At 43.1% G+C, this 27,735-nt stretch overlaps 1 protein-coding gene across 3 annotated transcripts in view; it reads right to left on the bottom strand.

Annotated features, from left to right (window-relative positions):
- Positions 1–27,735, bottom strand: part of PIAS3 (protein inhibitor of activated STAT 3) — a 189,746-nt gene that overhangs the window by 16,130 nt on the left and 145,881 nt on the right. For all 3 annotated transcript variants that reach the window (XM_069217936.1, XM_069217937.1, XM_069217939.1), the window contains exons 7-12: positions 18,395–18,500; positions 16,885–16,958; positions 14,084–14,244; positions 13,435–13,571; positions 12,081–12,249; positions 2,714–2,847 (exon numbers count right to left, since the gene is read on the bottom strand). In XM_069217936.1, coding sequence (XP_069074037.1) covers positions 2,714–2,847; positions 12,081–12,249; positions 13,435–13,571; positions 14,084–14,244; positions 16,885–16,958; positions 18,395–18,500 — 781 coding nt within the window. The remainder of the gene's footprint in view (positions 1–2,713; positions 2,848–12,080; positions 12,250–13,434; positions 13,572–14,083; positions 14,245–16,884; positions 16,959–18,394; positions 18,501–27,735) is intronic.

Raw genomic sequence — 27,735 nt, 5'->3', positions numbered from 1 at the left:
GTGACAGAGTGCAGAGTAATGTCGAGTGGCATAGAGTGCAGTGACAGAGTGGTGTAGAGCTGCACAGAGTGGTGCATAGTAGAATGTAGTGCTGTAGAGTGGCATAGAGTTCAGTGGCAGACAGCACAGTGTTGCAGAGAAGAGTGTCAGAATGGAGTAGAGTGGCGCAGAGTGCAGTGGCACAGAGTACAGTGATGTGAGTAGAGTACACAATTGCAGTCTGTCATTGTAATTATGCCACTGCAGAGTGTACTGGCGAAGAGTGCAGTGGTTAAGAGAGTGGCGTAGAGTGCAGAGGCATACTGTGGACTGGAGCAAAGTAGAGTAGATTGTTTCAGAATAGAGTGAAGTGGCGTTGAGTGGAGTGATGCAGGGTAGAGTGCAGTTGCGTAGAATGGTGTAGAGTCTAATGGCATAGAGCAAACTGGTGTAGCGTGCAGTGGTGCAGAGCAGATCAGAGCGGCGTTCAATGGAATGGCCTAAAGTGCGGGAGCATTGACTTGAGTGTTACAGAGTAAAGTGTATTGGCATAGACTGTTTTGGCATAGAGTGCAGTGTTGCAGAGTGGCGTGGAGTGCAGTGTTGTAGAGCTGTGCAGAGCAGACTGGTGCGGTTTAGAGTGGAGTGGTGTAGAGTGCAGTGGCAAAGAGTGCAGTGGTGTAGTGTAGAGTGGTGAAGAGTGCCCTGACGTACAGTGGTACAGAGCAGAGTAGAGAGGTGTGGCGTGTAGTGGCATTGAGTGCAGTGGCATACTGTGGAGTGGTGCAGGGTGCCGTGGTGTGGTGTAAAGTGGAGTGATGCAGAGGGGAGGGGAGGGGAGTGGCGGAGAGTGCGGTATGCATGATATAGTAGCATACTGTCTTTACAGACAACAAATTTTCAACTGAAATGGCCGTTACATTTGCACATACATAGTTTTACTAATAAAACTATACAGCACACAAATGAAAATGTGTGGAAATTGCATTACCTAGTGTAATGACTGTTGCTCATATTAAAGTATTTGCTTCCAACACACATCAGAAATAACCAAAAAAAGGTGCTGCATGTGTTCCCAATTCAGATATATTCCGAAATACCTGCACAGTTCATTTAAATGTGGTCATGTGCTCGGAAAAAAAATGCTTTCCTTCCCCCAGTATCTACCAAGATTGTCACATAAATCCTCTCACTTTGAAGTCAGAGAAAGAAAAGCAAGATAGACCCTGACATTTGACCTCAGTTGTTGAATGCGCAGCAAATGTGACAAGATAAGAACAGGATTTAAAGACCTATTTACAGAAAAGGGAGTTTGTGGAAGAATAGAGTAAACACGGTTTGGGCAATGGGAGAGATGACCTGAACCTTGAGATTCTAAAGCAAATAAAGCCAGCAAACACAAAGCCAGAAAATGTGAGTTACAAACCACAAAGCCAACGGTAATTAACAGGCAGAATGCATTCTTAGGTAAATTTTCTGAAAGACCCCAAGAAGCCTTTAGCAAACCAAATAGCTGCGCTATCTGGCAGACTGCGACATAATAATGGACAAAGGGACTTAAAACAAAACCATCTAGTAAATGATGTTCTGAATAAATACATTTTCAAATTTTTAAATAAATACATACATTTCCATTTTAAAAAGTCATAATTAATAAATTATATTAAAAATGTTAATACAATAATTTAAATATTAAAATGATAAAGATTAAAGTTTTGTTCAATCGTTATTATTGTCACTTTTATAAATTATATTACATATTTAACTAAAAAGTGTGGAGGTGGAGGGATTTTACACTTATTCTGTAGGGATATTTTTAAACAAAATAAATATAATTAAATTATTTGTTGCACATTTAAGCTAACATGCTTTCATTTTATTCACGTTATTATTCATATTCATATTTTATAACAGTTTTTATTTACGTTTAATAATCTTTATTAAATTTTCCACATTCGAACCTTCTCCACCCTTTTCTGAAAAGGTACGAGTAGTAAATTTGCATTTGTAACATTCTGTTCCCAGATGATCTATCCGGTTGTGGGGATACATAATAACTTTACACTTTGAAACAGTTAACCTTAGTTAATGATGCAGATGATGATGATGATAATAATAATAACAATAATAATAATAATAATAATATTAATAATACCACCAAATGTTTATTTCGGGCATCCGCCCATAAAACACCAAAAATTACAAAAAGGTCATACATGTTGGAAACAAAGATGTAAAATATAAAACCTCATTTAAAACGTGTCTCAAAGCAAAAAATCATTATGCATATTATTCATGTGATGTTGCAGCAGAGAGCGAAAGGTTTCTTAAAATCCACAAATTATATAAAAATCTAGAGAGTCCGAAAACTAAATTTATCGGTAATGAAATGCCTTGTGAAATTATCTCATACCTCATGTCCGAAGTCGCACCCAAAGGAATATTTCAGGCCATTAATTCTTAAAAAGCACACCGCAAAAATACTGGGCATTTCTCTAAATTGTACTAACATCCACAAATACATACCAAATTGTGTGTTGTTTTGTTTTAGAGACACAAGTGACATTGTGCTTCCTTCCAGTATGCCTAGATGTAAGATTATAGAAACTCACCTCACATGGACTATAACTTCCAAATGTCAGAGTAAAATAAATTTAAACCTGTGTCTGTCTCCTCAGAATTGAGGTATGCATCTCAAAGGCTAGCTGCAGGTTTTTTTCAGGCAGATCGTTACCTTGCATGTCTGAAGGCACCTGGTAAGACGTGTGGTAGTCTGGGCTGGACAGGCTTGATAGGTAGTCGCTGCCAATGGATGCCATGGAAGGGCTACGAAGCACAGAAGAAGGCTGATGATCGACACTTAACATCCTAAGAGAAAGTTAAAGAAAATAGGAAACCTTACTAGAAGTGCACTCAAGACACATGCTTTAATCAGGGAAAATAATGTGGGAATGAGTGACCAAATAGCATAAATTAAAAGAAAAGGGGCAAAGCTCTCATTTTGATCAATACTTTAACCAAGAGTCAAGAACGTTTTCCAGAGAACCACATGTTTATATTTTTATTTTCTAAATGAAACAGAGCACCAGGTTTTAACACATTCTTTATTACATTAGAATAACTGCAATTCTTCCTTCTCTGAAAGGCCTCAGATGAGTGAACCATAATAAAAGAAATTAATTATTTAAGCCACAACATATCACTCATTTAAATTTTGTCTCTACAAACCTAGTGTAGCATAAACAGTCCAAATCTCTTAATCTAACACTGCCATGGTGGATTTCCCAGTTACAGGTAAACCAAATGAAATACTATTTAACCATCTTTCAACTCAAGTGCAGTGACTGAGCAGCACTACTACAGCAACAGCTAGTGACCATACAGATGTACTGCATCTAAAATTCCAGCTCTCCTCCAAGGACATTGTGATCATCCATTCACTTTCTCTCAGAATGGTCCAGAGACTGATCAGAAGCAGAATGTAAGGTTTTTCTTGCCACCACCAGTACAGTTTACCATCTGGCTACAGTCACCAGATGTGGCTGTAACACCAGGCAAAAGTACTAAAAAACAATTGTTGTCTGTGACGTGTTCATGATGCTTGATATTTTCAAAAGAACAGTAATGCATTCTAATCAAATATGTCACAAAGAACAAGTCTCGAAAACATGTAGTAAATAGTTGATTCAATGGACTAAAAAGGTGCTGGAAAGGAAGTTAGTTATTTACCCAGTAGGAATCTGTTTGTGGCATGTAGTGCTGCAGATTGACATGCTTAGCATAGTCCTGCCACCTAGTGGTGGAATTGGAAGCGTGCAAGTTGTTTTTATTTGAAGAGTCTTTCGAGCCACACAGCCACACTCCTCCTCTTCCTGGTAATGCGCATGGGCATCAACTCCATTGTCTGATTGTTTTCCTGCAAGGCAGGTGAGGATGGAATGTGAAGTATAGCGTAGTATAGTAAGGTGTCCATGCTAACAGAATCTGTGATAATTTATAGAAGTAACTGTAACACACACAGGTGTCCGGGGAGATGGGTGATCGCATGTGAATCTACAACACTACATGCCATGAACAGATGCTTACTGAGTAAGTAACATTTTCTGTTCAAGGATGTGTGGCTGTAGATAAACATGTGTAGCACAGACTAAAAAGCAGTCCTCCTCAGTAAGCGGTGGCTAACCTGTTGGGGGCTACAGTTGTTTGAAATAGTGTACGCCAACTGCTTGGCCAATATTGTTTGTTGACAGGCCAGCACAGAGTAATGTTTTGCTAAATGTATGCAGTGTAGACAATGTAGGTACCGTACATATGTCGGCTATAGGTATATTTCCCAATAAGGCCTTTGAAGCTACCTTTACCTTTTAAACAAGTGGAGTGGGCTCGAGGAGGGCTAGGTAAAGTTCTTTTAGCTGTAGCATTGCATGTCTGAATGTATTTGACAATCAAACGTGCAATGCTCAATTTAGAAATGGCCTTGCCTTTGTGTGGTTGTGAAAAGGCAAGAAAGTTGTGTTTTCCTAAATGGAGTCTATACATATAGGGGGTTATTCTAACTTTGGAGGAGGTGTTAATCCGTCCCAAAAGTGACGGAAAAGTGACGGATTTACCACCAGCCGTATTACGAGTCCATTATATCCTATGGAACTCGTAATACGGCTGGTGGTATATCCGTCACTTTACCGTCACTTTTGGGACGGATTAACACTCCTCCAAAGTTAGAATAACCCCCATAATATCTAAAGGCTGGTTTCACATCTACGATATGTACAGCCCTTTCAGCAACCGTTTCCAACAGATTAAGGTGGAACTGCAACACCCCATTTGGAACAAATTTAGGATTGATATGTAGTACCATCCCTATTTTCTAAAGTTAACGTCTGAAGCTCACCGGCACGTCTAAGTGAAGCCATGGCAACTAGAAATTATACTTTCCAGGATAGAAACTGGAGGGGGTAGGAGTGGAGAGGGTCAAATGGAGGGCCCATCAAACCTCTTAGTACATATTAAGATTCCAAGTGGGGCAGGTACCCTAGGAGGAATAACTCTTAAAACCTTCTAAGAAGGCTTTAATGACAGGAATCCTGAATAAAGAAGTGTTCTGTCTATTTTGTAGAGAAGTGGCCACTGCCGCTAGGGGTAGCCTTATGGATGTAAAAGCTAGACTGGTAGTATATACATAGAATAGATAACAGACAATGGGGGTCATTACGACCCTGGCGGCTGGTGGTATGTTGGCGGTAACACCGCCAACAGGCTGGCGGTGTTCTGGCAGCAATTATGACCGTGGCGGAATTGCCACGGCCATACCGCCGGCCCCTCCACTTTCCCGCTAGGATTCCGCCTGGCGGTCATAATCCCCAGGGCAGCGGTGCCAGCACCGCTGCCCTGGGGATTATGACTCCCCGACCGCCTGCCTGTCCATGTCGGTACACACCGCCATGGAAAGGCCGGCGGTAAGGGGACTTGGGGTGCCCCTGGGGGCCCCTGCACTGCCCATGCACTTGGCATGGGCAGTGCAGGGGCCCCCAGGCATAGCCCCGTCGCGCATTTCACTGCCTGAATTTCGGGCAGTGAAATGCGCGATGGGTGCTACTGCACCCGCTGCACATCAGCATTGCCGCCGGCTCTATTACGAGCCGGCAGCAATGTTGATGAGACATGTCCGCTGGCCCAGCGGAAATGTCATAATAGGGAGACAGAAATACCGCCGGCAATGGCGGTATTCTGTCTCCCGCGGCCTCGGCGGTCTATTGAAAAGACCGCCGAGGTCGTAATGACCCCCAATGTCTTGAACATTGGGTTTCAAAGGATCAATTTGTTTGGAATAAAAGTACTGGACAAATCTTTTACACTTTGCAGCATAACAAGCACGAGTAGTTGGTCTGAGTGCTTCTTTAAGGATGTACATACAGGGGTGCGGTAGGTTCAAATAACCCAACTTTAGGACTTCAGGAGCCAGATCACAGGGTTGAGGGATCTGGGGTCTGATTCTTCCATGGTTCTGCAGGAGAAGGTCCTGCATTCGGCAGTACTTTGGGTGGAACTACTGAGAGTTTTCGAAGTGTGCTGAACCATGGTTGCCGTGCCCCTGTTGGAGCTACTAGTGTGAGGGTGAGAGATGTCTAAGTTTGTGAACCACAAACGGAAGCAGCGGGAGAGGTGGAAAAGCGTAAGCAAATATTCCTGACCAACGTACCCATAGTGCATTGCCTTTGGAATGGGGGGGGTGGGAACCTGGAGAAGTTTGGGCATTTTGCGATTTCTGCTGTGCAGAAAAGGTCTATTACTGGGTGAACCCCAATTCTGGAAGTACGGGAGGACTTTCGAGTGGAACTCCCATTCATGGACTTGAGGACACCTCCTGCTGAGGCGATCTGCTAAGTCGATGTCTGCTCCTGGACGGTACTCCACTAACAAGTGAATGTTGTGTTGAAGAACCAATTTCTAAATGGTCTGGGGTAGGTGAGAGAGCTGAGGAGATCTGTTGTTCCCCTGCTGTTGGAGATAGTACACAACAGTCACGTTGTCTGTTTTGATCAGGACTACCATGCAAATGAGGTGGGAAAGGAAGGCTTTGAGCGCTAGATGAACAGCAAGCAACTTCAGGTGACTGATATAGAGATGTTTCCGGGTGTTTAGCACCCCTGGACAGAGAGGTTTTCTTAATGTGCTCCTCAGCCCATGAGGGAGGTGTCTGTTATTATGGTTCTCTGCAGAACTGGGTCCAGGAAAGACCATCCTTTTAGGAGATTGTTGGTGTTCCAACACTACAAAGAGTGACAAGCTTGACGTGCGACCAAAACGAAATCCTCCCATTGACCTGGCGCTTGAGACCACTGGCGCGCTAAGCACTCTTGCAACTGGCGCATATTGAATCTGGCATGAGGTACAATGGCTATGCATGAAAACATCATACAGAGGAGACGCCGGATTGTCCTCACTGTTATTTGCTGATGGGTCACTGTTATTTGCTGATGGGTCTGGAATGGGGGAGTAATCACCTGGAAGGATTAAATCCTGGCGTCACTGGTGTAAGCTATCCCCTATTGTGAATCGAGGGAGGCTCCTAAGTAGGGTTTATTTGGAGAGGCTGAAGGTGCGACTTCACTGCATTGATAGTAAAGCTTAGTTGATGAAGTAGATTTATGGTGGCCCGAGTGTGCTGGAAGCACTGTTGATGAGTAGTGCTTCTGATGAGTCAAGCATCTAAATATGGACAAATCATATATGTTTTGTCTGCGCAGGTGAGCAGCTACTATAGAGAGACATTATGTGAAAACCCTGGGTGTGGCTGTGACCCTGAAGGGGAGCACTTTGAATTGGAAATACTGGTTGTTTATTATAAACCTGAGGTATCAATGATTAGTCAAGTGAATAGGAATGTTGAAACAGGCACGCTTCAGGTTGAAGTCACCTTGTTGTATACCAGGATGACATCTTGAAGAGAGACCATGTACAGTGCTCTGAGATAATGTATTCTTTTAAGTGTCTATGGTCCAAAATTCATCTCAAAGACCCATCTTTTTTGGGAATAAGGAGGCAGAAAGAGTAGGCTCCTGTGCTTTGCTGATGTATTGGCACTGATTCTATGGCCTCTTTTTTGAGAAGTGCTTGAACATCCTTGGGAAACTGCAGATGGTCCAATGACAGTTTGTGTTTGCGAGGTTGAATGTGTGGAGGTGAGCTTCAGATAATAACAATGAAGGATAATATCCAACACCCATTGGTCAGAGGTGATATTCCGCAAGGCAGGAAAGAATCCTTGCAGTCGACCCCAGGCAGGTGTTGTGTGGTCATGGGGTATGGTTGGCAAGTCAGGGTTTGGAGGTGGCAGAGGGCTTGGTAAAACCACCCTTGCCTCCATCCTTGGAATTATTGTCCCTACAAGTGTCCCTACAGTATCCCCTGGGCGAGGTTGTCTGTGCTTGGGAATGCTGGTAGGGGGTGGATGTCCGTAGGGAGGTGGTTTTGGATCCTCCACAATAAGAGGAGTGCGAAAGGGGCCCCGTTGCGATGGAGCCTGCAACGCCTCATTGCCTTAGCTGTCTCATTATCCTTTTTTATCTTTTTCAGAAGGGTGTCGACTTGGGGACCAAAAAGGTGCTCCCCATCGAAGGAAAGGGCTGAGAGGTTTTGTTGGACCCCAGGTTTAAACTCTGACACCCGAAGTCAAGCATGTCCCAGTAAGAGGACACTAGAGTGTAAGCTTCTAGCTGCAGTGTCTGCAGCATTGAGGACTCAGCCAATTGTAGGGTTGGGAATCAGCTTTCCATTGGAGGAAATCTGGTATGCCCTTTTCTTATGCTTGTCTGGGAGATGTTGGAGAGGGTTTTGCGGATACAGACCTGGGTCTGTATTGTCAGATGGCTCTGCATCGTAGGATTCCATGGGTTATCGTGTGATGGGATGTACAAGCCATCTCCTACCTCTCCCTCCCCTGTGTAGGAGTGAGTGGATCTCTGTGGAGAGTATGATGCAGGTTCTATGGTTGAAGGCGGTGGTAGTGTATGTGGTGCACAGCAGGAGGCGGTGGACTGAGCTGCACCAGACTTGTGAACTTATTGACCTTCTTACTCTGCTTAGGTGCTGCTGGAGCGTCAAAGCTTCTTGAAAAGACAACTGTCTTTTGGCTGGCTGTGCCATAGAAGGACGTCTTGCAACAATACAGACAGTGTCAGGGTGTATCATGATATGTTTCTTTTTTGAGTCTATCTCCTCCTGCAGCCTTTCAAGTACTGGTTCCATAGGTTCGGAACCATAAATGTTTACCAACTGAAAATGATTTTGGCTCTGATATTGAAGTCTTTGGTGTCAAGTGTTTTGGGTCCAAAGATGGAATTATCGACACAAAGATGCAGTGGTGTTTCGATGCCGAAAAGGATCTGATTGACTCCGATGGAGAAGGAGTAGATTCGGGAGCATACAGCCTCTGCTGTTTTTTTTGGTGCTGAGCCAAAGCTGGGCTTGTTCGATACAGCCGGTCGGTGCCGACCATGGGCCAAAGGCAGTGGTGGGCCAAAAACAGTCTTTGGCTGGTCTGGGGTAGGTGGGCGACCCTTTGTGGAGGTGTGCTGGGGTAGGGTCCGAGGTGGAGGGAGCACAGTACTCACAGGTTGACTTGGAGGGAGGTCCCACATCTCCAGTACGGATCCGGAACTGTCCTCGGGGAAGAAGGTTCCCTCATCAGCAGCTGATGCCTCAGCCCAAGCCTCCTCAAGCAGGTCTTCAGATCCAAAGAAGTCTGGTGTATCTTCTAAGCTGGGGCGTGTCATCTTGAGGCACCAAGCTCCGCTGTCATTCAGCACCTTCTTCGACCGAAAATACTGCAGGCCTCATAGGTAGTTTCCTCGGGTTCAGGGTAGAGGCAGAAGTTACACACTTAATGGATATTGGTGCATGGGTACTTGGCGTGGCAGCTACGGCAGAAGTGGTAGGGTGTCCGTTCACTCACCGGGTGGACAGAGTGGAGGAACCATTAAAAATAAAATCAGCACCAAAGGGCAAAGGCCCACGAGGGACCGCAGCCGATTAAAGTCACCCCAATGAAGTTGATATCGATGAAACGGGCCAGGGAGACGGAAAACAGCTGTTATCGGAAACAATACAGATGGTAGAGTTAAGGAAGACGATGGTGTCAAACCAGAGCAGAGGAGCACACATCCAAACCTGACATCAGAAGAACACAATCTAACAATGTAGTTGATGCCCATGTGCATTACCAGCAAGAGGAGGAGTCACTCTAGAGTGTCAATCAAAAGACTTTCTTCAAAGAAAAACAACTTGCACGCTTCTGAGCCCAACACTCACTGGTGGGATTATGCTAAGTATGTATATCTACAGAATGGCTCGAACATCTAGTTCAGTGCTCGACCCTTAACTGCATGGTTCTCGTTTACAGACCCAGCTGTGTAAAACCCACATTAGTAGAATGAGATCAACATAGATGCTCTTTTCTATACCTAAAATTAAGAAACTAATGAGTGACATGAACTTGATGAGACACTCATGCCTAAGATGAAACGCCACAGCTCGAATCTCTTGAGCCCCAGCCACACCAAAACACCCCTCTAGCTGAAAAAGCACTAAGAAATCAGCTGCTGAACAAGGAAGAATGAGATATTAGTTTGACCTACCAAGGTGTTCTATTTATGATGTGCAGTTTACACTAGAGTTGCAACTTTTTATCATGCCGTTGATTCCATACGTATGAAGAACTTGGACTTGGACAGTTCAAGCCCCTAAACCTGCCCATAACATAAATCTTAAAGACAGACCTCATCCAAGTACCTCTCTTCCCTATTGTTTATGTGCATTTGTACAACAGAGTTTGAAATCTGTAAAACTGCATGTCTACTCAACCCATTATGAGTTAAACTTCAACATGCTAGAACTTGTACATATTTCAAATTCTAGTAATACTTGTAAAATATAGGCACACACTCAGTTCACGCTTAGGCTAGCGAGTGAAGAGATTACTGCTGATTAACAAATGTTTGCACATGAAACTGCTCCTGGCACAATATTAAAATCTTTACTGGTTGAGTCCTTCACTAAACCACATTCAGGATCGGTCGCTAAGTGACAATCATTCATGAGACACCCCTCTACCCCCTACCACAGTACCAAAAACACTGTTGAGAACAACTGCTAGAGCCTTGACTATGCTAATGTAGCTGCAGTTTTTGGCAGAATTGACAATATCCTCTGCTATTCAGTCTCAATAGTGCAATGAGCACCTGTGAGACTGGGTTGTTTCTTTCATGTGTATGACATCAATCAATGGTGAACCTAGGACATTAATATTGTTCACCACAAAGATCTTATGCAGTGAAACTCTGGAAATGGCCATATTGCTAATCATCTTCAATGTCTTCTTGGATGTCCAGAAACAATTCCAAACAATAATGGCTACAATATGTACAGTGATGAAACACCCACATTGTCAAAGGATAGTTGACTGCGCAAGCACATCCACAGCAGGAGTAACAAACATCATGTATGTATAAAGCTTGTAAGACACATTCTTACTTTTCAACATGTCGGTCTGGACATATTACCTTTCTGGTAACTGCCCACCAAAAGGCAAACCCCTCACCTCCACCGCCCATCTGGTCTGCCATGTGGGCCCAACTTTCGATGCTGACCAGTCCATGAAGCCACATGAATGTAAATAGAAAGTCAGCTTATGTTCGCCTAAAATTCCTGGGTGAGTTTGTCCCATTCCTACAGACAATTTTGAGAACTGAAATGATCAATATTTCCCAACTCCATTACTGAAATTAACTCTATGCTGTACTTGCATTGTTCTTATATCAGGCTTAATGAAGTGTGACCATGCCTCCCTGGCTAAAAAGTGTGACCATTCATACCCATATTAGCTGAACATATCAGCCTACCACAGTCCATACCTCCATAACTGTTGATGACAACTCACTGTGACTGCACCTCACAACGTCTAATTACAACTTACAGTGGCTGTCTACATCACAAAGTGGCTGACCACACCTGCAGAACAGTTCTCCAAACTGCAGAATAGCCCAAGACTTCAGAAGGTCTTGGAACGAGACCACAAATAGCACAGCAGCTCACCACATGCAATAACAACCGACCTTATACCAGACAACATCATCATCCAACAACAACTGCTAGCAACCAAGACGCAATGTCGGCACACTACATTTGTTGAATACAACTCTCAACAGCTGCCCAGTGCCCATTACAGATGAACTCATATAAGGGTTGATACCATTACTCAAGGACTGACCACATCAGAGTGCGTACTGCTAGACTTACATTTAAAGTAAGAAACATGTTTTAAAGCACAATCTACAACTACAAATTGCTTCATAATTGTAAAGTGTAATAATATCTGAAACAAACGTAGCCTCCATTTTAAGGTGCTTTCGGTAAAAGGCAAACTCGGAGTGCTCGAATGAAAGACTTTTGCCACACACTGCTCTTTTTACATCTATCAATTATTTTACTCCAAAGATTCCGAATGTTGCTTCAGACTTATGGTCACACTGTCCAGACACACAGGGAAACAAAGCTTTGAGCCTTTAATACTCTTATGCATTATAAAAAGTCTGGATGCCTACCCCTTCTGCACTGAGGATGAAAGGATGGATGTAGTGCTGACTGTGCACTGCTTCTTGGGTGGGGGCTCATCCTCCTCAGACGAGCTGTCAACTGTCAGATCAATCACCTCTACTTTCCTCTTACTCTCTGAAGAGTGCTTTGCTTCAGAGATGTTATAGATGGAACTAGCTGAAAGGCAAAGAAAGAAAAGAGAAAGACTTTTTAAAAAGTTTCAGCTAAAAATATTTGCACATAGGCTGCATAAGCACCACATCCGTTCATGAAATGTTCAAAATGATGGGACCTAATAAAAAAAGTTAACTGTACGATATATAGAAGTATTCTAAACATATATACACACACACTTCTAAGTCAAAGTGTACTGCTGTACTAAGTACACATACAAAGTCAGTGCTTTAATTTGTAAAAGAAAGAGTGCTGGTGCCCATAGCTCTGCCCTGAAGCCGGCGGCCTCCTACTCCGGGTGGTAGACTTTGATCCAATACCAGTCACTTCCTGCTCCTTTATCTAATCTCTTCCAGGCTCCTACCTTCGCTCTTTGTGAAGGTTTCATTATATTCCACATCCTTTTCCTCTGTAGATTGTTCCCTCTCTTGCACTCTGCAAATATCTGAAACAGGAGATAAGTGCCAGCCCCTAAAAAAAAAGTGCTGATGCCTCGCAGCGGCAAAAACTAGCTTAAATTAAGCACTGCATGGGTTTTTGCAGTGTGTGAAAATACTAGTGTATGTAAGACTTGAGAGATACACATAAACACACAAAGTCAAAAGGGACTAAATGTGGGGAGGGGTGTGAGCTGAGGAATTATGTAACAAGTAACACCATAGGACGTGAATGGCATAGAAGAGTACACTACTCTGATCCAGGACACCTTCAACATCTTCATGCTTGCAATGAACAGGAGAGCTCTATTCATGTGCCATACTTCGAAAACGTGATGACACCCAGCTGTCTAAATAAATAAACTAGAATGTGCATGGGCTTTAAAAGCGTAAAGCTGTTTACCATTTGTTTTTCATCATGACATTCTCAGATATTAAATGTATACCAAATGTCAATTGTCAAATATATGATAAGTCTGACTGAGGGGTTGGCAGTACAACTTATGTGCAGGCTTTACGCTACACCATACCAGAATACAGTTATGAATATATTTTTATAGCGAATGGTACAAAGAGCTGAATCAGGTATGAGGCTGTAGAAATCTGCACCTTGTGCAGTAGATAAGCTTTCTCACGTTGGCGCCACCATCTTCTGATTTTGGTATTGAGTGGTGGACAATGGAAAATGCAGTTTAGGCTTGCTAAAATGATAATGGGTGTTGAGGGATGTGTGGAGGGTTGGTGCACTCACTCTCGAGACTGCCATAGGCTGAAGGTTGACAATGTTCCTGTTTTTCCTTCTTGGGCTTCATTGGCCACCAGGATCCATCTTCCATGAACTGAATCTCATCACAATCTGTGCACGAGTTCAGGATCTCCATGAACAACCTGCAATAAAAGCAAAAGGGTTTGTACTGTGTGCTTTAATTAAACCCACAGCCCTTTGCAAGCGCGCTATATTTCAGTCTAAAATGTTTCTTTAGTCTTAGGCATGTCATATTTGATGGGGTTTATGCGAATTAGACAATGGAAGACGGAATCAATAGGGTATCTGCATTTCTACATTATCACCGAGAACTATGGTAAATTACACCCCCAAGATGTTAAATCTAAGAGCTTGCTTCCCAAAAAAAATCTAAAATAAGAACATGACTGCACAGTATAGCTGGAAACTACAGAACAAGGGTTCAACAGCAGCTACAGAGCGTGTTAGACACCTAAATAACATAACATTAAGCACTTGAGACCTCACTGAAGTTTGGATATCTGCAGATACAACTCAAATTCTTCCCTTCTCTTCCTCTTTCCATGTCCTCATTTAGTATCCCTTTGTCTATCTCCAGAATCCAAGATGACAATCTCTAATTGAAGCAAAGCTTGCTTGGAGTTGGCGATCTTACCCATCAATAATCAGGCCGTCATAGGGGGCTTTCTTGTCACAGACAGGACACGTCCATGTGGGCTTCTTCTCGTTCATCTGCAGGTAAAGGGCAGCGTCGAAACACTGCAGGTGACTGCAGGTAACTGCTCTGCAGGGAACAGTGAGGCGCATCTTTCCCAGCTGTGGATAAAGAAGACAGGAGGAATAGTCCAGTTACAGGTCAATTTTGGAGCAATGGGAATCACTCGCTTTATTGGTAGAGGATAGCTATAGCCGAGAGTATAGAGGTCTCGTCTGGCAGGAAGGCAGGCAGAGGGCTTGTTGATTAACTGTGGCTAGTGGCAATCGGCTATCGCACTGAAATCGAAGTAAACGTGGCCACTGTTTCAGGTTAGCATGCGGAAGACTTTTCTTTTAGCTAAAAAGATGAGGTTTGGCTGGAGACAGCAATTCAATAAATTACTGATATCAATTTACATTTTACATTTGTGAACCTCTAAAAAAAAAAAGAAAAGCTGTTTATAAAGTAGTAACTCCCAATCGGTGGTCCCCATCAAGCACTAGATCTTCACCAAAAAGGTCAGAGGAAAATTAAAAGCTACAACTGTAGGAATGCACATGCAATGGCAAAGGCAATCTCTTGCACCTCTTTGGGACTTATTGGCTTTGTTGAAGTTTTTTTGTTATGCTACACACCATCGGTACTAGCAAACGTTTTCCCAAGGGGCAAAAATATGGTATGTCATGCGGCCGATGGATGCATTGGTGCCAGGATGGTGGACGACAGAGGACAGATGGCTGCAGGATGTAAATGGTGTGGAGTGAGAGCCAAGGTGGTATATTCCCAGGGTTTCATTCAAACTGCCTTCTAAATTATGCTCCTAATCCCACGAAGAGACAGATATTTGACAGTACTATGCTATGCTGTATCCGAATCACTGTCCCTTTACCGTACCCCGGGTTGAGCTTTCTCTGCTTGTTATCTCTATTTGCAGCGGGTCTAGTTAGTGTGCAAAGGAGGTAACTTGGTTAATGAACTAGAATTAAAAAGAAACTTAGGCCTCGCAATCTACATATTCCTTTAGTCTCCTAACTGTAAATAGTAGAGGGTGCTTGGAAACAGGCCCAGTTAAGGTAGCAAGTGCTATTAAAAACCTGCTCTGTCGAGTCTTGCTCTATAAGTGTTGCTGGTATAAGAAGCGCACTGGGTGGTTCTTCTAATTGTTGTTTGTAATGTCAGCGAACACAGTTTCTATATCACTTTTGATTAGATCACTGTATAGTTGTACATTCTTGTGATAAGTCCTCTGAATGTGTCACTGTACTGTTTTTAGCGGATCCTATTCAAATCTGTTATTATGTTTTGCTGAGATGTGAATTACAAATAATACAGAAATCTGCATGTGTGGTTTATTAATGAAAACTAGTCCTGTTCAGCACTTCTTATACGTTAAGCCTCAACACTGAAGGAAAAGCTAAGAAATTTGTGCCAGATATTTGAAAAAATGATATTTAAATTACAGGGCTCCGCAACCTTCAAGGTCCGCGTAGAAACATGATAGTTGAATAGATGTGTACCACCAAGTGCCCATGTGTGAGTGGCATTTTACAACTGGTATGAAGCATGGAGTGCTGGAACAATTTTCAGGGTGGGGGTGCTGCCACTAATGTTATATGTTATATTACTGAATTCATAGGGATTGTGACAAGTCATGTGCCACACAAAAAATAAGTGTAGCAAATGTATTCAGCAGGAGAGTGGTAAGGGTGTAGCATGTGTCTGGTGATACATTTTAGAGCACACTGTTGCAAGTACATTACGTAAGAATGGTGTGATGAGGCACGGCCATTTACACATTTTCCATTTAAATGCCCAGTCAATTTGCATAGATATACAATTTTACTGATAAACCTATACAGTGCACAAACGACAATGTGGGGCAATCAGCAACAACAAATACATTGATTAGTTTTGTTAATATTAACATTTTTGTAGTGGTGTGGCAATGGGTGGGGTGAAGTAGCAATATGTGGTGTGTCATTTCGAGCATGGAGAGGCATTGAGTGAAGTGACGGTCGCAAGTGGCCTTCCATTGAGGGGTACCCTGTGGTGTGGAGTGTAACAGGACTTAAAGTCGTGGACTGACACTGTGTTGTATGGACTGGCACTGTGTTGTATGGACTGGCACTGTGTTGTATGGACTGGCACTGTGTTGTATGGACTGGCACTATGTTGTATGGAGTAGCACTATGTTGCACACAGTGGAGGGGTGAAGAGAGGCACTTTGGAGAGTTGAATGGTTTTGTGTGTTGTGGGGAAGCACATCACACATAGTGCGAGCCCCTCAAGTAAGAACTCCTGTGTATTGGGATCACAGCTTGCATTGCTTCAGAAAAACACAGTAATAAGACTTTTCTTTAAAAAACTACCTTTGTTTAGGTGTAATTTATCACCTGCAGACATAGACTGTACATAATGAAATCCACAAGAGGTTAATTTCAATAAACATTTCATGTAAGCAAACTGAAACTTTGTCAAACACATATGTAACTAGAACTACAGTTATATGTGCAATCAAATCAAATCAAATAAACCAAGATATTTTATCTTATGGGATTAAACCGCCTGACATACTGACTGAAAACAATAACCTCCAAAGCAAGTCCCTGCCTAAAACTGGGGGTTGGGGTTGTCAAGTAAGAGTAGATGTGGCTCAATCAAGGAAGGAACAAGTATGTTATCAAGTGAGGGGTGAGTAAGGGAAGAGTAGATTGAGTTAAGTGAGAGAAGAGGTATTTTAAGACATCAGCATCTCTCACCGGACACATAAGAGAAACTCGTAAACTTGTTGTAGCGATCTCGCTGTCTGGATCAGCTGTAAGCTTCTCTTTGACTAAAAAAAAAACAAAAAAACAAAAACAAGCATTATAATTTGTGATAGTGCACACAGTTGCTGATCTAAGACTAGGTTGTGTGTGTGTGGGGGGGGGGGGGGGGGGAGGGGTGTGTGGGTTGAGTCGGAAGCTAAAGTAGCAGCAATGCGTTGCGTTTTAGAGCTATGCTTATCCTATTTTTCAGATATAGACCTTTCTTTGAAACCCTGTCTTTCTGTGCAGACGCTGCATGAAAGTTTTCAAGTTTGGATTGAAGGGAGAAATAACTGAAACTGGTGCAATGTTCATTATACGGTCAGTTTATAATGACTGATGTTCATCAGTTTTGCTTTCAGGGCTTTACTGGATTTGTCAAAGACTGTTTCAAAGACCATTATTATAAAGGTGTGATTCCAGAGGAGAGAGGGCCGTGTAAGTATAAGAAATGCCGAACACCACACAAATCTTTGTGCTTCAACAGGTGTATGAAGAATTGTTTTGAGTAGCCAACCTATCATCAGGTTAGACAGCACTCAAATAAAAGGCCTTGCCTGTGTGTATTATATGCAACACGATCTTTGGTCAGCTGCTAGTTGTGGCAGAGAACTGATCTGTGCACCTCAGGAAATGAGGCACGAACTAGAAACTCCTGAAGGAATGATTTTAATTATGTTTTGTTATTACTATTTAGATTAGTCATTTAGGATTCAATCAAGCTTAATCAATTGATGAATATCATTTATGTACTCACGAACTGCAATATTAAGTAGTGAGGTATTTAAACCATCTTGCGGTTTGGGTTGGACTGATGTCAAAGCAGAAATGTTTTTGGCTTTGTTCTAGACCTTAATATGGCTGTGATGTGCACCCTCAAGGACCACGACTTGGGCAAACCAGGTGCAGAGGCAAACACGACATTTGGAGAAGGACTGGGAAGAAGTTACTAGGTCTTGCACCAGTAGCAAAATGTTTTCGAGTGAAGTACATATTGTTATTTGTAGACTGGGCCCTGGAAAGTGCATAAGGGTGGAAAGGCTATAGAGTTGATCTAGTCTTCCACAGCTCTAAGGAATGCCTTCAGTAGACTGAGAATTAAATGCAATTTAAGAGCTACTTGTCTTAATAAACACTATCCTGCACACAAGCAGGGAGTATGTTTATTGATTCTAATGAGGATCCCCTTGAGGGACAACTACTTGCTGTCTGCTACGTAACTTTGTAAATTTATAAAAGGCAATACCTACTATTAGGGATTGCCTGCTAAATCAGCAGATGGTCAAGTAATGACACTAAGGAAGACATGGCATTAAAGCATGTTACTGTAACCTTTGTTATAGAGGAAGGAAGCGCAGGGAAGATGTATTATTTTCTAAGTGGAATCTGATGAAGCTATGTTAAATTACTCACATTCAATCATGATAAACGCCCTTAAAGCTTAAAAAGGAAATGTACTCACTTAGGGCCCGGGAGTGGTCAGGATTTCGGATTCCCTTGGACCTTAACTTCTGTAAAAGAGTAACTGATGTGAGCTGCTTCACGAGGTACACGGAGAGAGAGTAGTTCTGTGAAACAAATGAAAGGAAAATACATATAATATTAGCTCCATATGGAATCTGGGCTATTTTAACGATAGCAAATGTATTCACTCAATCAAAGCTGTATTCAATTTTCATAAAATAAATCATAAAAGCGAAAAAACAAAAGTAATTTACACAATCATGATCATTAGCATTTAAATTGGAAATTTTAAATTGAACTCTAAAAACAGCCAATAAAATCTCATAAAGTACCCATTTTCCGCTGAGATGAATCACAGCGCATAAAAGCTAGGCATCCCTTAGCAAATCGGTAAAGAAGTGAGTTATTGTGAAAACAGTAATACAGGGTGGCATTGTGTAACATTATAGTCGCATACAAAAGGAAACATAAAATGTTTCAGTAGAACCTTGTAGAAAGAGCAAAAAAACAATGTGCAAGTGCATTGGCTAGACAAGTCGTCACAAGGGCATTTAATCAGTGCGTTTGACCAATTATTAATGTTAGGAAAAGTAACTAAGCAAAGAAAAATGTCAAATCTAAAATGCGCCAACACGAACCTCTGGTGACAATTCTGCACACAATTAAGATATGGCTGTAGACCACCAGTGACAAGCATCATCTAGACCTAGGTCTTGCCTGTGGTCGACAAAACAGGTGAGTAGTTGTTGCAAACGCAACGGGGTATGGGACAAGAGTACGGCATCATCGACACACAGTAAAGAAGGGACAGGTCTATAGTTCATCTATAGAAGATCCTTGTAGTTTTCAGTCAGAGCAGAGCCCAGGCGGTCGATATACAAGGTGACTAAGAAGGGTGCCAGGACGCAGCCATGTCTGATCCCCTCTGTCAAGATCAAAAGAGCGAGTGCATTCACCCCTGGGTCCATGAAACACCCTCCCTCGCCCTGCCCCGAGTACAAATCTCTAAGGAGAGATATTATCGGTGGATCCACCCCAAGGTCAGATAAGGTTTCCCTCAGTTTATTGTGAAGGATATAGTCGAAAGCACTCAACAGATTGGCAAATGCTAAGAACGGACCCTTTTTTCATTAAGGTATGTTTACCAGTTGCTAAGTTAAGATTTAGCCCCTGTTCAATTGTCCCCATGCCTCTGTGGAAACCATGCAGCATGTCTGAAAGGACATCACTGGCCTCAGTCCACAATTCTAATCTGTTCAATAATATTCTCCCAGTAACTTTCACCAGGGAGCCAAGTAGTGATATTGAGTGATAACAGAGCAGGGTTACGTTGTTCCTTTTTCTCATAATCAGGCACTATCAAGGACTCCGACCAAGTCTCCAATATTACGGATATTCCGTCCTAGTCAATACAGGGCCCCACAAAGAAACATTAACTGTAAAAGCATCAATCAAAATACTGTCCAGGCCAGAGGCTTCACCACCCGTACAGCCCTAAAGTGCCAAGTTGATTTAGTCTAGGGTAAAACATAGGTTTACTGTTTGCCAAAGCTGAGCCGTCAGCAATAGTGGGGCCCTTCCCCTGGATCTGAATGCTAGAATAGATTTTTGAAAACAGGCGACCCACTCAGACTCGCTAATGGCAACCTCAAGCCTGAAGGCACTATCGTCCTTAAGTAGGGGGGCATTAATTACACGCCAAAAGGCCGAGAAAATCCCTAGTTGAACTAGCTTCAATCATGACGCCCCAAGACATGTTCTTTAGGTCTTTCTTCCTTCATTTCAGTGCTAAACTATACTCATGTCTCTGCATTTTGACTTCCATGGTACAACGCAGGATGTTATGTAAGGCAACCATAAGAAGCATGTGGGTGATGGAGCAGTTACGATCGAACAAGCCTGGACTACCAGAAGTAGGCTAAAACCGATCTTGTTAAGCTATTTTTAACCCCCCTAGATATGTTAAAGGCGGCTGCCTTGATGTCAGCATCATTAGGGGTCTCATCCAAACAAATGTCAAAAACATTCTTATGAACAGTAACTCATTTTTTAAGAAATGTATCGAGGTTGACCAAGGACCAACGTAGTGAGACATCACTGAGCGTGATTAACGCAGTACTGTCAATATTTCATTCAATATGAAAGCTTTTTTGATTCCACGTATGCGTTACATTTATGCTCTGTGGACAACGGCTGCTTGCTGAAATAGGGTGAGCAATGAAATCAGATTGCCAAAACTATTAGAGGAAAGGATGTATCAATAACAGTATTATAACCACAAGCATTAACTGTAGGATTAAATACAACAGGGAGGAGGGGTGTCAAATGGGGGCAACATAATGGCATAAGTGAATAATAAAATCACCACCCACATTATAACAAACTCCTTCCCTTCACTTCTGCATAAATTATGCAACTGGTAGTCAAGCTGTAATAGGGCTTCGAGGATATCTGGTAAAGGAGCATTATTGTAAAAATTAACAAATGTAAAGTTAAAAGTAGTGGAAACTCGAGACCGACGATTAAATGATAAGGAAACTGATTTCTGATTTAATCTTGACATAAGCCAACATATATAAAACAAAAATGGACAGCCCGCCGTCGGCTCTGCCAGCATGAGAAGAAATTGCAGGTAGGTTGTAGGAAGTTGGCTCTGTATATACTATCTCAAAGTGAGAGACAGTGTGCACAGAGTCCAAGGGTTCCCCTTAGAGGTTGATAGTAGCAATAATAGATAATACTAATCCTCTATTAGTGGTAGTGTGGTCGAGCAGTAGGCTTATCAGAGGGTGAGTGTTAAGCATTTGTTGTACACACACAGGCAATAAATGAGAACACACACTCAAAGACTTAACTCCAGGCCAATAGGTTTTTATATAGAAAAATTGTCTTTTCTTAATTTATTTTAGAACCAAAAGATTCAGAATTCAAAATGTTAAGGTACTTGGCATAGGTAAGTATGGAACTTTGAAATAAAACAGTAAGGTACACAGTTTTGGCAAAAATTGCAATAAGCTATTTTAAAAGTGGACACAGTGCAAAAATCAACAGTTCCTGGGGGAGGTAAGTAAAGGTTAGGTTGCACTTACAAGTTCAGTCTCCGGGGCATAGGCAGCCCACAGTTGGGGGTTCAAGTCAACCCCAAACATCCAGCACCAGCAACACAGGGCCGGTTAGGTGCAGAAGTCGAAGTAGGGCCCAAATAACATAGGTGCCTATGGAGACTATGGGTGCTCCAGTTCCAGTCTGCTAGCAAGTAAGTACATGCGTCCTTGGGGAGCAGACCAGGGGGGTTTTGTAGAGCACTGGGGGGATCACAATCAGGCACACAAAATACACCCTCAGCAGCACAGGGGCGGCCGGGTGCAGTGTGCAAAGTAGGTGTTGGGTTTTAGATAGGAATCAATGGAGAGATCTGGGGTCACTCTGGCGATGCAAGCAGGGCACAGGGGGGCTTTCTTGGGACAGCCACTGACTGGGCAACGATGAGGGCCGCCTGCTGGTCACTCCTGCACAAGTAGTTGGTTCCTCTCGGGCCTGGGGGCTGCGGGAGCAGTGCTTCTTCCAGGCGTCGAGTTCTTTGTTACCGGGCAGTCGCGGTCAAGGGGAGCCTCTGGATTTTCTCTGCAAGCGTCACCGCGGGGTTGCAGGGAGGTCGTCTCAGGGTGTCCACGTCGTGGGAGTCCGCGCTGCAGTGTTGGTTTCTCTGGACACGAGCAGGGGGCGTCGGGTGCAGAGTGTTTGGGACTCACGTTTCCGGAGTGAGGCTGGAGTCCCTCTAAAGATGGTTTCTTCTTTGGATGTTTAGACAGAGCCCCTGTCCACAGGAGTTTCTTGGTCCTTTGGGTTGCAGGGCAGTCCTCTGAGTCGACAGAGGTCACTGGTCCCGCTGGATGTGTCGCTGTTGCAGGTTGTTTTAGTCTGGAGATAGGCGGGTAGGGCTGGGGCCAAGTCAGTTGCCGTCTCCATCGTCTCTGCAGGGCTTTCAGGTCAGCAGTCCTTCTTGTTTAGGTCATCAGGAAATCTGTTTTCCTGGGTTCAGGGTGACCCCTGAATACTCAATTTAGGGGTATGTTTAGGGCTGGAGGGCAGTAGCCAATGGCTACTGTCCCTGAGGGTGGCTACACTCTCCTTGTGCCTCCTCCATGTGGGGAGGGGGGGCACATCCCTAATCCTATAGGGGGAAATCCTCCAAAACAAGATGGAGGATTTTCTTAGGCAGGGATCACCTCGGCGCAGGACACCTTAGGGGCTGTCCTGGCTGAAGGGTGACTCCTCCTTGTTATTCTCATTATCTCCTCCGGGCTTGCCACCAAAAGTGGGGGCTGTGTCCGTGGGCGGGCATCTCCACTAGCTGGAGTGCCCTGGGGCATTGTAACACGAAGCCTGAGCCTTTGAGGCTCACTGCTAGGTGTTACAGTTCCTGCAGGGGGAGGTGTGATGCACCTCCATCCAGTGCAGGCTTTGTATCTGGCCTCAGAGAGCACAAAGGCTCTCACCCCAGGAGGTCAGAAACTTGTTCCTCAGTGGCAGGCTGGCACAGACCAGTCAGTGCTGCAAATGAAGGATTGGGTAAAATACAGGGGGCATCTCTAAGATGCCCTCTGTGTTTATTTTGTAATACATCTGTCAGTTGCATCAGTGTGGATTTATTATTCTGAGAAGTCTGATACCAAACTTCCCAGTATTCAGTGTAGCCATTATGGAGCTGTGGAGTTCGTTTTGACAAACCCCCAGACCATGTACTTAATAGGACTTAATGGACTTAGACAATGTAAGGGCATATTGCTCATTCAGCTATGCCCTCACCTGTGGTATAGTGCACCCTGCCCTAGGGCTTTGAGCCCTGCTAGAGGGGTGACTTACCTATGCCACAGGCAGTATTTTGTGTGCATGGCATCCTGAGGGGGATGCCATGTCGCCTTTGCCTTTTTCTCCCCAACAACACACACAATCTGCAATGGCAGTTTGCATGTGTTAGGTGAGGGGTCCCTTAGGGTGGCACAACACATACTGTAGCCCTTAGGGACCTTCCCTGGTCACAGGGCCCTTGGTACCACTGGTACCTTTTACAAGGAACTTATCTGTGTGCCAGGGGTGTGCCAATTGTGGAAACAATGGTACATTTTTAAGTGAAAGAAACTGGTGCTGGGGCCTGGTTAGCAGGATCCCAGCACACTTCTCAGTCAAGTCAGCATCAATATCAGGCAAAATGTGGGGGGGTAACTGCAACAAGAAGCCATTTTCCTACATAGGTCGAATGTCTTGAATCCAGTGATACGGAAAAGTTCAGGGGCCCAGGTCTCTTGAAAGCAGAGGATTTGAAATTTGCTTATAAAATCTATCCAAAGTAGGAGAAGCACCATAGGATGTAACCTGCCATGTTCCAAAATAAAAGACTATACTAAGGTAGGCACCCCTGGACTGTGGTTCAAAGGAACTAATGGAGCATAAGCTAGCCGCGCAGGATAAAGGGGAAAGCAAGGAAAAATGTGACGCTATCAAATGAACTTCAGAGTTTGATGAAGATAGCCCGATGCCCATGGGCTTAGACGCCAAGAGAGATCAGTTGTCTTGTGCCAAGTTAAATATCAGTCTATTCCATCCAACTCGGCCAAAGGAGTAAAGCGATTGTGATTGATAGCCATGGGTTGGAATTCATAAGACTACAGGCTCAAAGCCACAAGAGGCGCTGGCACCCCCAGTAAAATTCAAGGGGCGATAAAAATAACCTTGTGGGAGACTTATAATATGATGGGGAAGCGTTGATTGCAGGCTGATTTTGATTCTACGTAAAATGAGATCTACCAAACTGGTCGATATGAAGGACATAACGCGCTCACCAGGTAGGGGATTTAGTTCCCCTTCCGACCAAGCTTACTGTTCTGACCAGCTTGATGTCATCAAAAAGAGCTTTGGTCAGTCCAGTTTTTCTACTCACTGAATGGATAGATTTATTCTTTAAGCTTTCCCAGGTCTCGGAGCCTGAATGAGAAAGAATTGTCACTTTAGCCAAAATCACCACGTAAGGAGTTGCTTAGGGTGTGAGATCAAGAATACTAGGGTAACCCCCTTGTTTTTTGATGTGTTTTGTGATGTAAAACGTGTGATTAGTAAGATTAGATTCTACGTTTGTGTGAAAGGACAAATTGCCTATATGATCATCAGCTGGGATGACATTGACAAACTCGGAGACTGGTTTTACTGACGGATTATCAGTCCCAGATGATGAATGTGGAAATATATTGAGGGCAGGTTTAGGACTGGTTGAATTCAAGTTCTAGTAGGAAGTGAGACATACTTTTGTTTCAGAATTTCTAGACAGCTAGCAGTAGTTTTCTCTACCAGAGATAATCTGGTACAAAATGAATCTAATGATGATTAATTAGGGCTTCAAGGGCAACGACTGCAGTAAGCCCACAAGTGGAATACTCCAAATTTGGTACAGGGAATTTAGTAGTTTGGGCCCTTTTGGTGTGGTAGGCCTACCAGGGTTGACTACGGGAAAAGACCCGTCCTGAGCGCTAGTAATTAGTGCATGCAAGGTGTAACCAGGAATTTTCATTCGTTTGAGAGAGGGTGAGATATCGATTCAGATGGGGAGGTGGAAGAACACCATCAGTATTAAGCTGCACATAACCACTAACCACCATGCCCAAAAGAGACACACTGGACCCCCATCTCACTACTGGTCAAAGTAGGTAATAGAATGTTATTTTCAATGTCCGCTGATACATGGTGGCATGTCACCAGTCTCTCTTCCACAGTGGAAATCTCTTTCTCAAGTGTGTTCATTGCGTTAGTTGTGAAGTTCGGAATTGAGATTGAAGGCTTACCCTAAGGCTTGGGCGCAGGTAATTTTATTTTACCCATAGTGAGGACACGCTGAAAAATGCAGACCAAGAGAGTAGGGCCAGTCCAGCCTCTTCCCTCCATGCTCGGACAGGCTCATTCCATGCTGCGGGGCGAAAAGGGGCCTTAAGAAGCGCCCGTCTGGCGCACTGGTGTTATGCCCTGCCACGTGGGTGAACAGAATTCTGGGGGCTGACGTCATCGCCCCAGCCAATAGTACAAAATTGTCTCGCAGGGAAAAGAGAAGCCTTAAGAATCGCCCATTTGGCATGCTGGTGTTGTGCCCCGTCTCCTGGGAGAATCGAACACTGGAGGCTGAAGTCCTCGCCCCTGCCAACAGCATAAAAGCTGCAGTCATATTATGATGCGACCGGCTGGAGACTTGTGATACAAGAGGGACAGGAATGTAATATCAGGACAGGAACACTTGAAAATAAAAACACTGCTTTGATAGTGAGCGAATTTAACGCCTTCTCCTAATTCCACTTTTATTGGAAAAGGCATTCGTCAACTGTAATGACCCAAATTTGTTAATTGCACTGTATTTTGTGAACACATTTTTAACTCCATATTAAGTGATATGTAAGTAGAAGCATATCATACAATCGATTTATTACAGTACATTTTCGTGGCATTTGAAATTGCATTTCTAGACTTTGAAGAATATCTGGTAAAGAGAAGTTTATAATTACTAAATAAATCACATGAAACCTATTTGGAGCGAGATCCAAGTACATAACTTCCACTGTATCGACCTGTGACTACGTCTTGGAAGAATTATTACGATAAGGGGCTAGCATGTAGACTATGCTTTTTTATAAAGAAACGTCAGAACATTTATTACTATGTTGTTAAAAATTATTAATATAAGAGATGATTATATTTTAACATTGATAAATTTTTTTGGTACTATATGAATTTGCAATTAACTGACAAGTTAAATTTGTAATTATAAGAAACCAATTTATAATTTAGGATGGATGACTACCTAGCTCATGGAATAACCACAACCCTTGTCTGGGTAAACACTCATACTCACTAAATTAACCTGAGCTCCATCTCCTTGGAGCTATGACGCAGAGCAGACAGGCTTAACTTAGGGCAATGTGTAAAGTATTTGTGCAGTATCAAAACAGTAATTAAGTCAAAATGCAAAACAATAGAAATCCCAAATGAATTAGAAAAACAGAGCAAAACGTAATACACAAATATACTAAGTAGAACTGGAGATACATATTTTTAAAGTGTGAAGTAATAATAGTGCCAAACATGCTAGGCACCAATGATAGTCTATGGTGGAGGTAGACCAGGACCTAGATGCAATTTGAAGCTGACAGTCATGAGGTGCAAGTCAGATACACCTCACAATGGTGACAGACATTCTGCTGAAATATAAATTCCATAGGATGTAATAGGATTTATATTTTGGCGGATAGGATATCAGTCACCGTTGTGACAGAGAAACCCCTCCGCCAAACTCTGTCAGGCCCTTAATCTTTTAAATCCTAATCTGCCACAGGATTACACTTCTAAGACCCCCAGGACCTCAGGGAAAGTACTTAGAGACTCAAAGGGTGTAAAGACAGAGGCCATCAACATGATCCTTCCTGGTCCGTTGCCACTAGTCAGCTGGGTACTTCAAGGTAAAGCTGTTGTTGGGCAGCTTCTTGTATCCCTGTAGCGAAACTTGTACTCAGCCAACTGAACCTTGGAGACCATTTCTTTGTCCTGCATTCAAGTGTGAGCAGGTCCAGTCCATCAGGGCTCCTCTCAGGTCACAGACAGTAGGTCCAGTATTCTTGTGATCTTTCACAGGTGCACAAAGTGTTCTTAATGAAAAAATGGGGCAACCACACAGTAAATGTGGATTTCTTCCAGTAATCCTGAATAGTTTTTTTTTTAATCTCTCTCTCTATTTTTTTTTTTTAATGAGTACATAATTACTATGATGAAAGTAAGTTGATTTCATTAATATTTACTTCAACCTCTTCATCAACGTTTTCTTGATGTGTCTGTAGTGGAGACTATTCATAAAAAAGGGTGGCATCTCTCTCTTAGTCACAAAGCATATGGCTGTTTTACAAACTGACACGATCATTCTCTTTGTGCAGAACTACCCGGGGGAGGGCTTAATTAAGCCTACTCTTGTAAAGTACTTATTCTCAAAAGAGTTTGTGAGCCACTGGAGAATGATAATGCATTGCAGGCTCTCTTAAAAAGCATGTTACACAACCTGGTATTCAATTCATTACAATAACTGAAAAATAAAAATATGACTGTCTGCATGTTTTAGTGAGTGTGCCCAAATGACCACCTCCTGAAGGCATGTTCTACTTCAATCTTATGTTAATAAAGTGTTTGTGCCTTTAATTCTGTGCATAAACCAGGAAGATAGAAGGGAGTTTTCAAGTCAGTGCCCCTACAAACCTATCATTGTTAACGCTGCTGTGAACTCCCTCTATCCACACAAGCCCACCCAGTCTAACC

The sequence above is a fragment of the Pleurodeles waltl genome, chromosome 12, assembly GCF_031143425.1.
Source record: "Pleurodeles waltl isolate 20211129_DDA chromosome 12, aPleWal1.hap1.20221129, whole genome shotgun sequence".
Lineage (NCBI taxonomy): Eukaryota > Metazoa > Chordata > Amphibia > Caudata > Salamandridae > Pleurodeles > Pleurodeles waltl.
The sequence above is the reverse complement of the archived record's forward strand: the minus strand, read 5'-3'. Positions and strand labels throughout refer to the sequence as shown.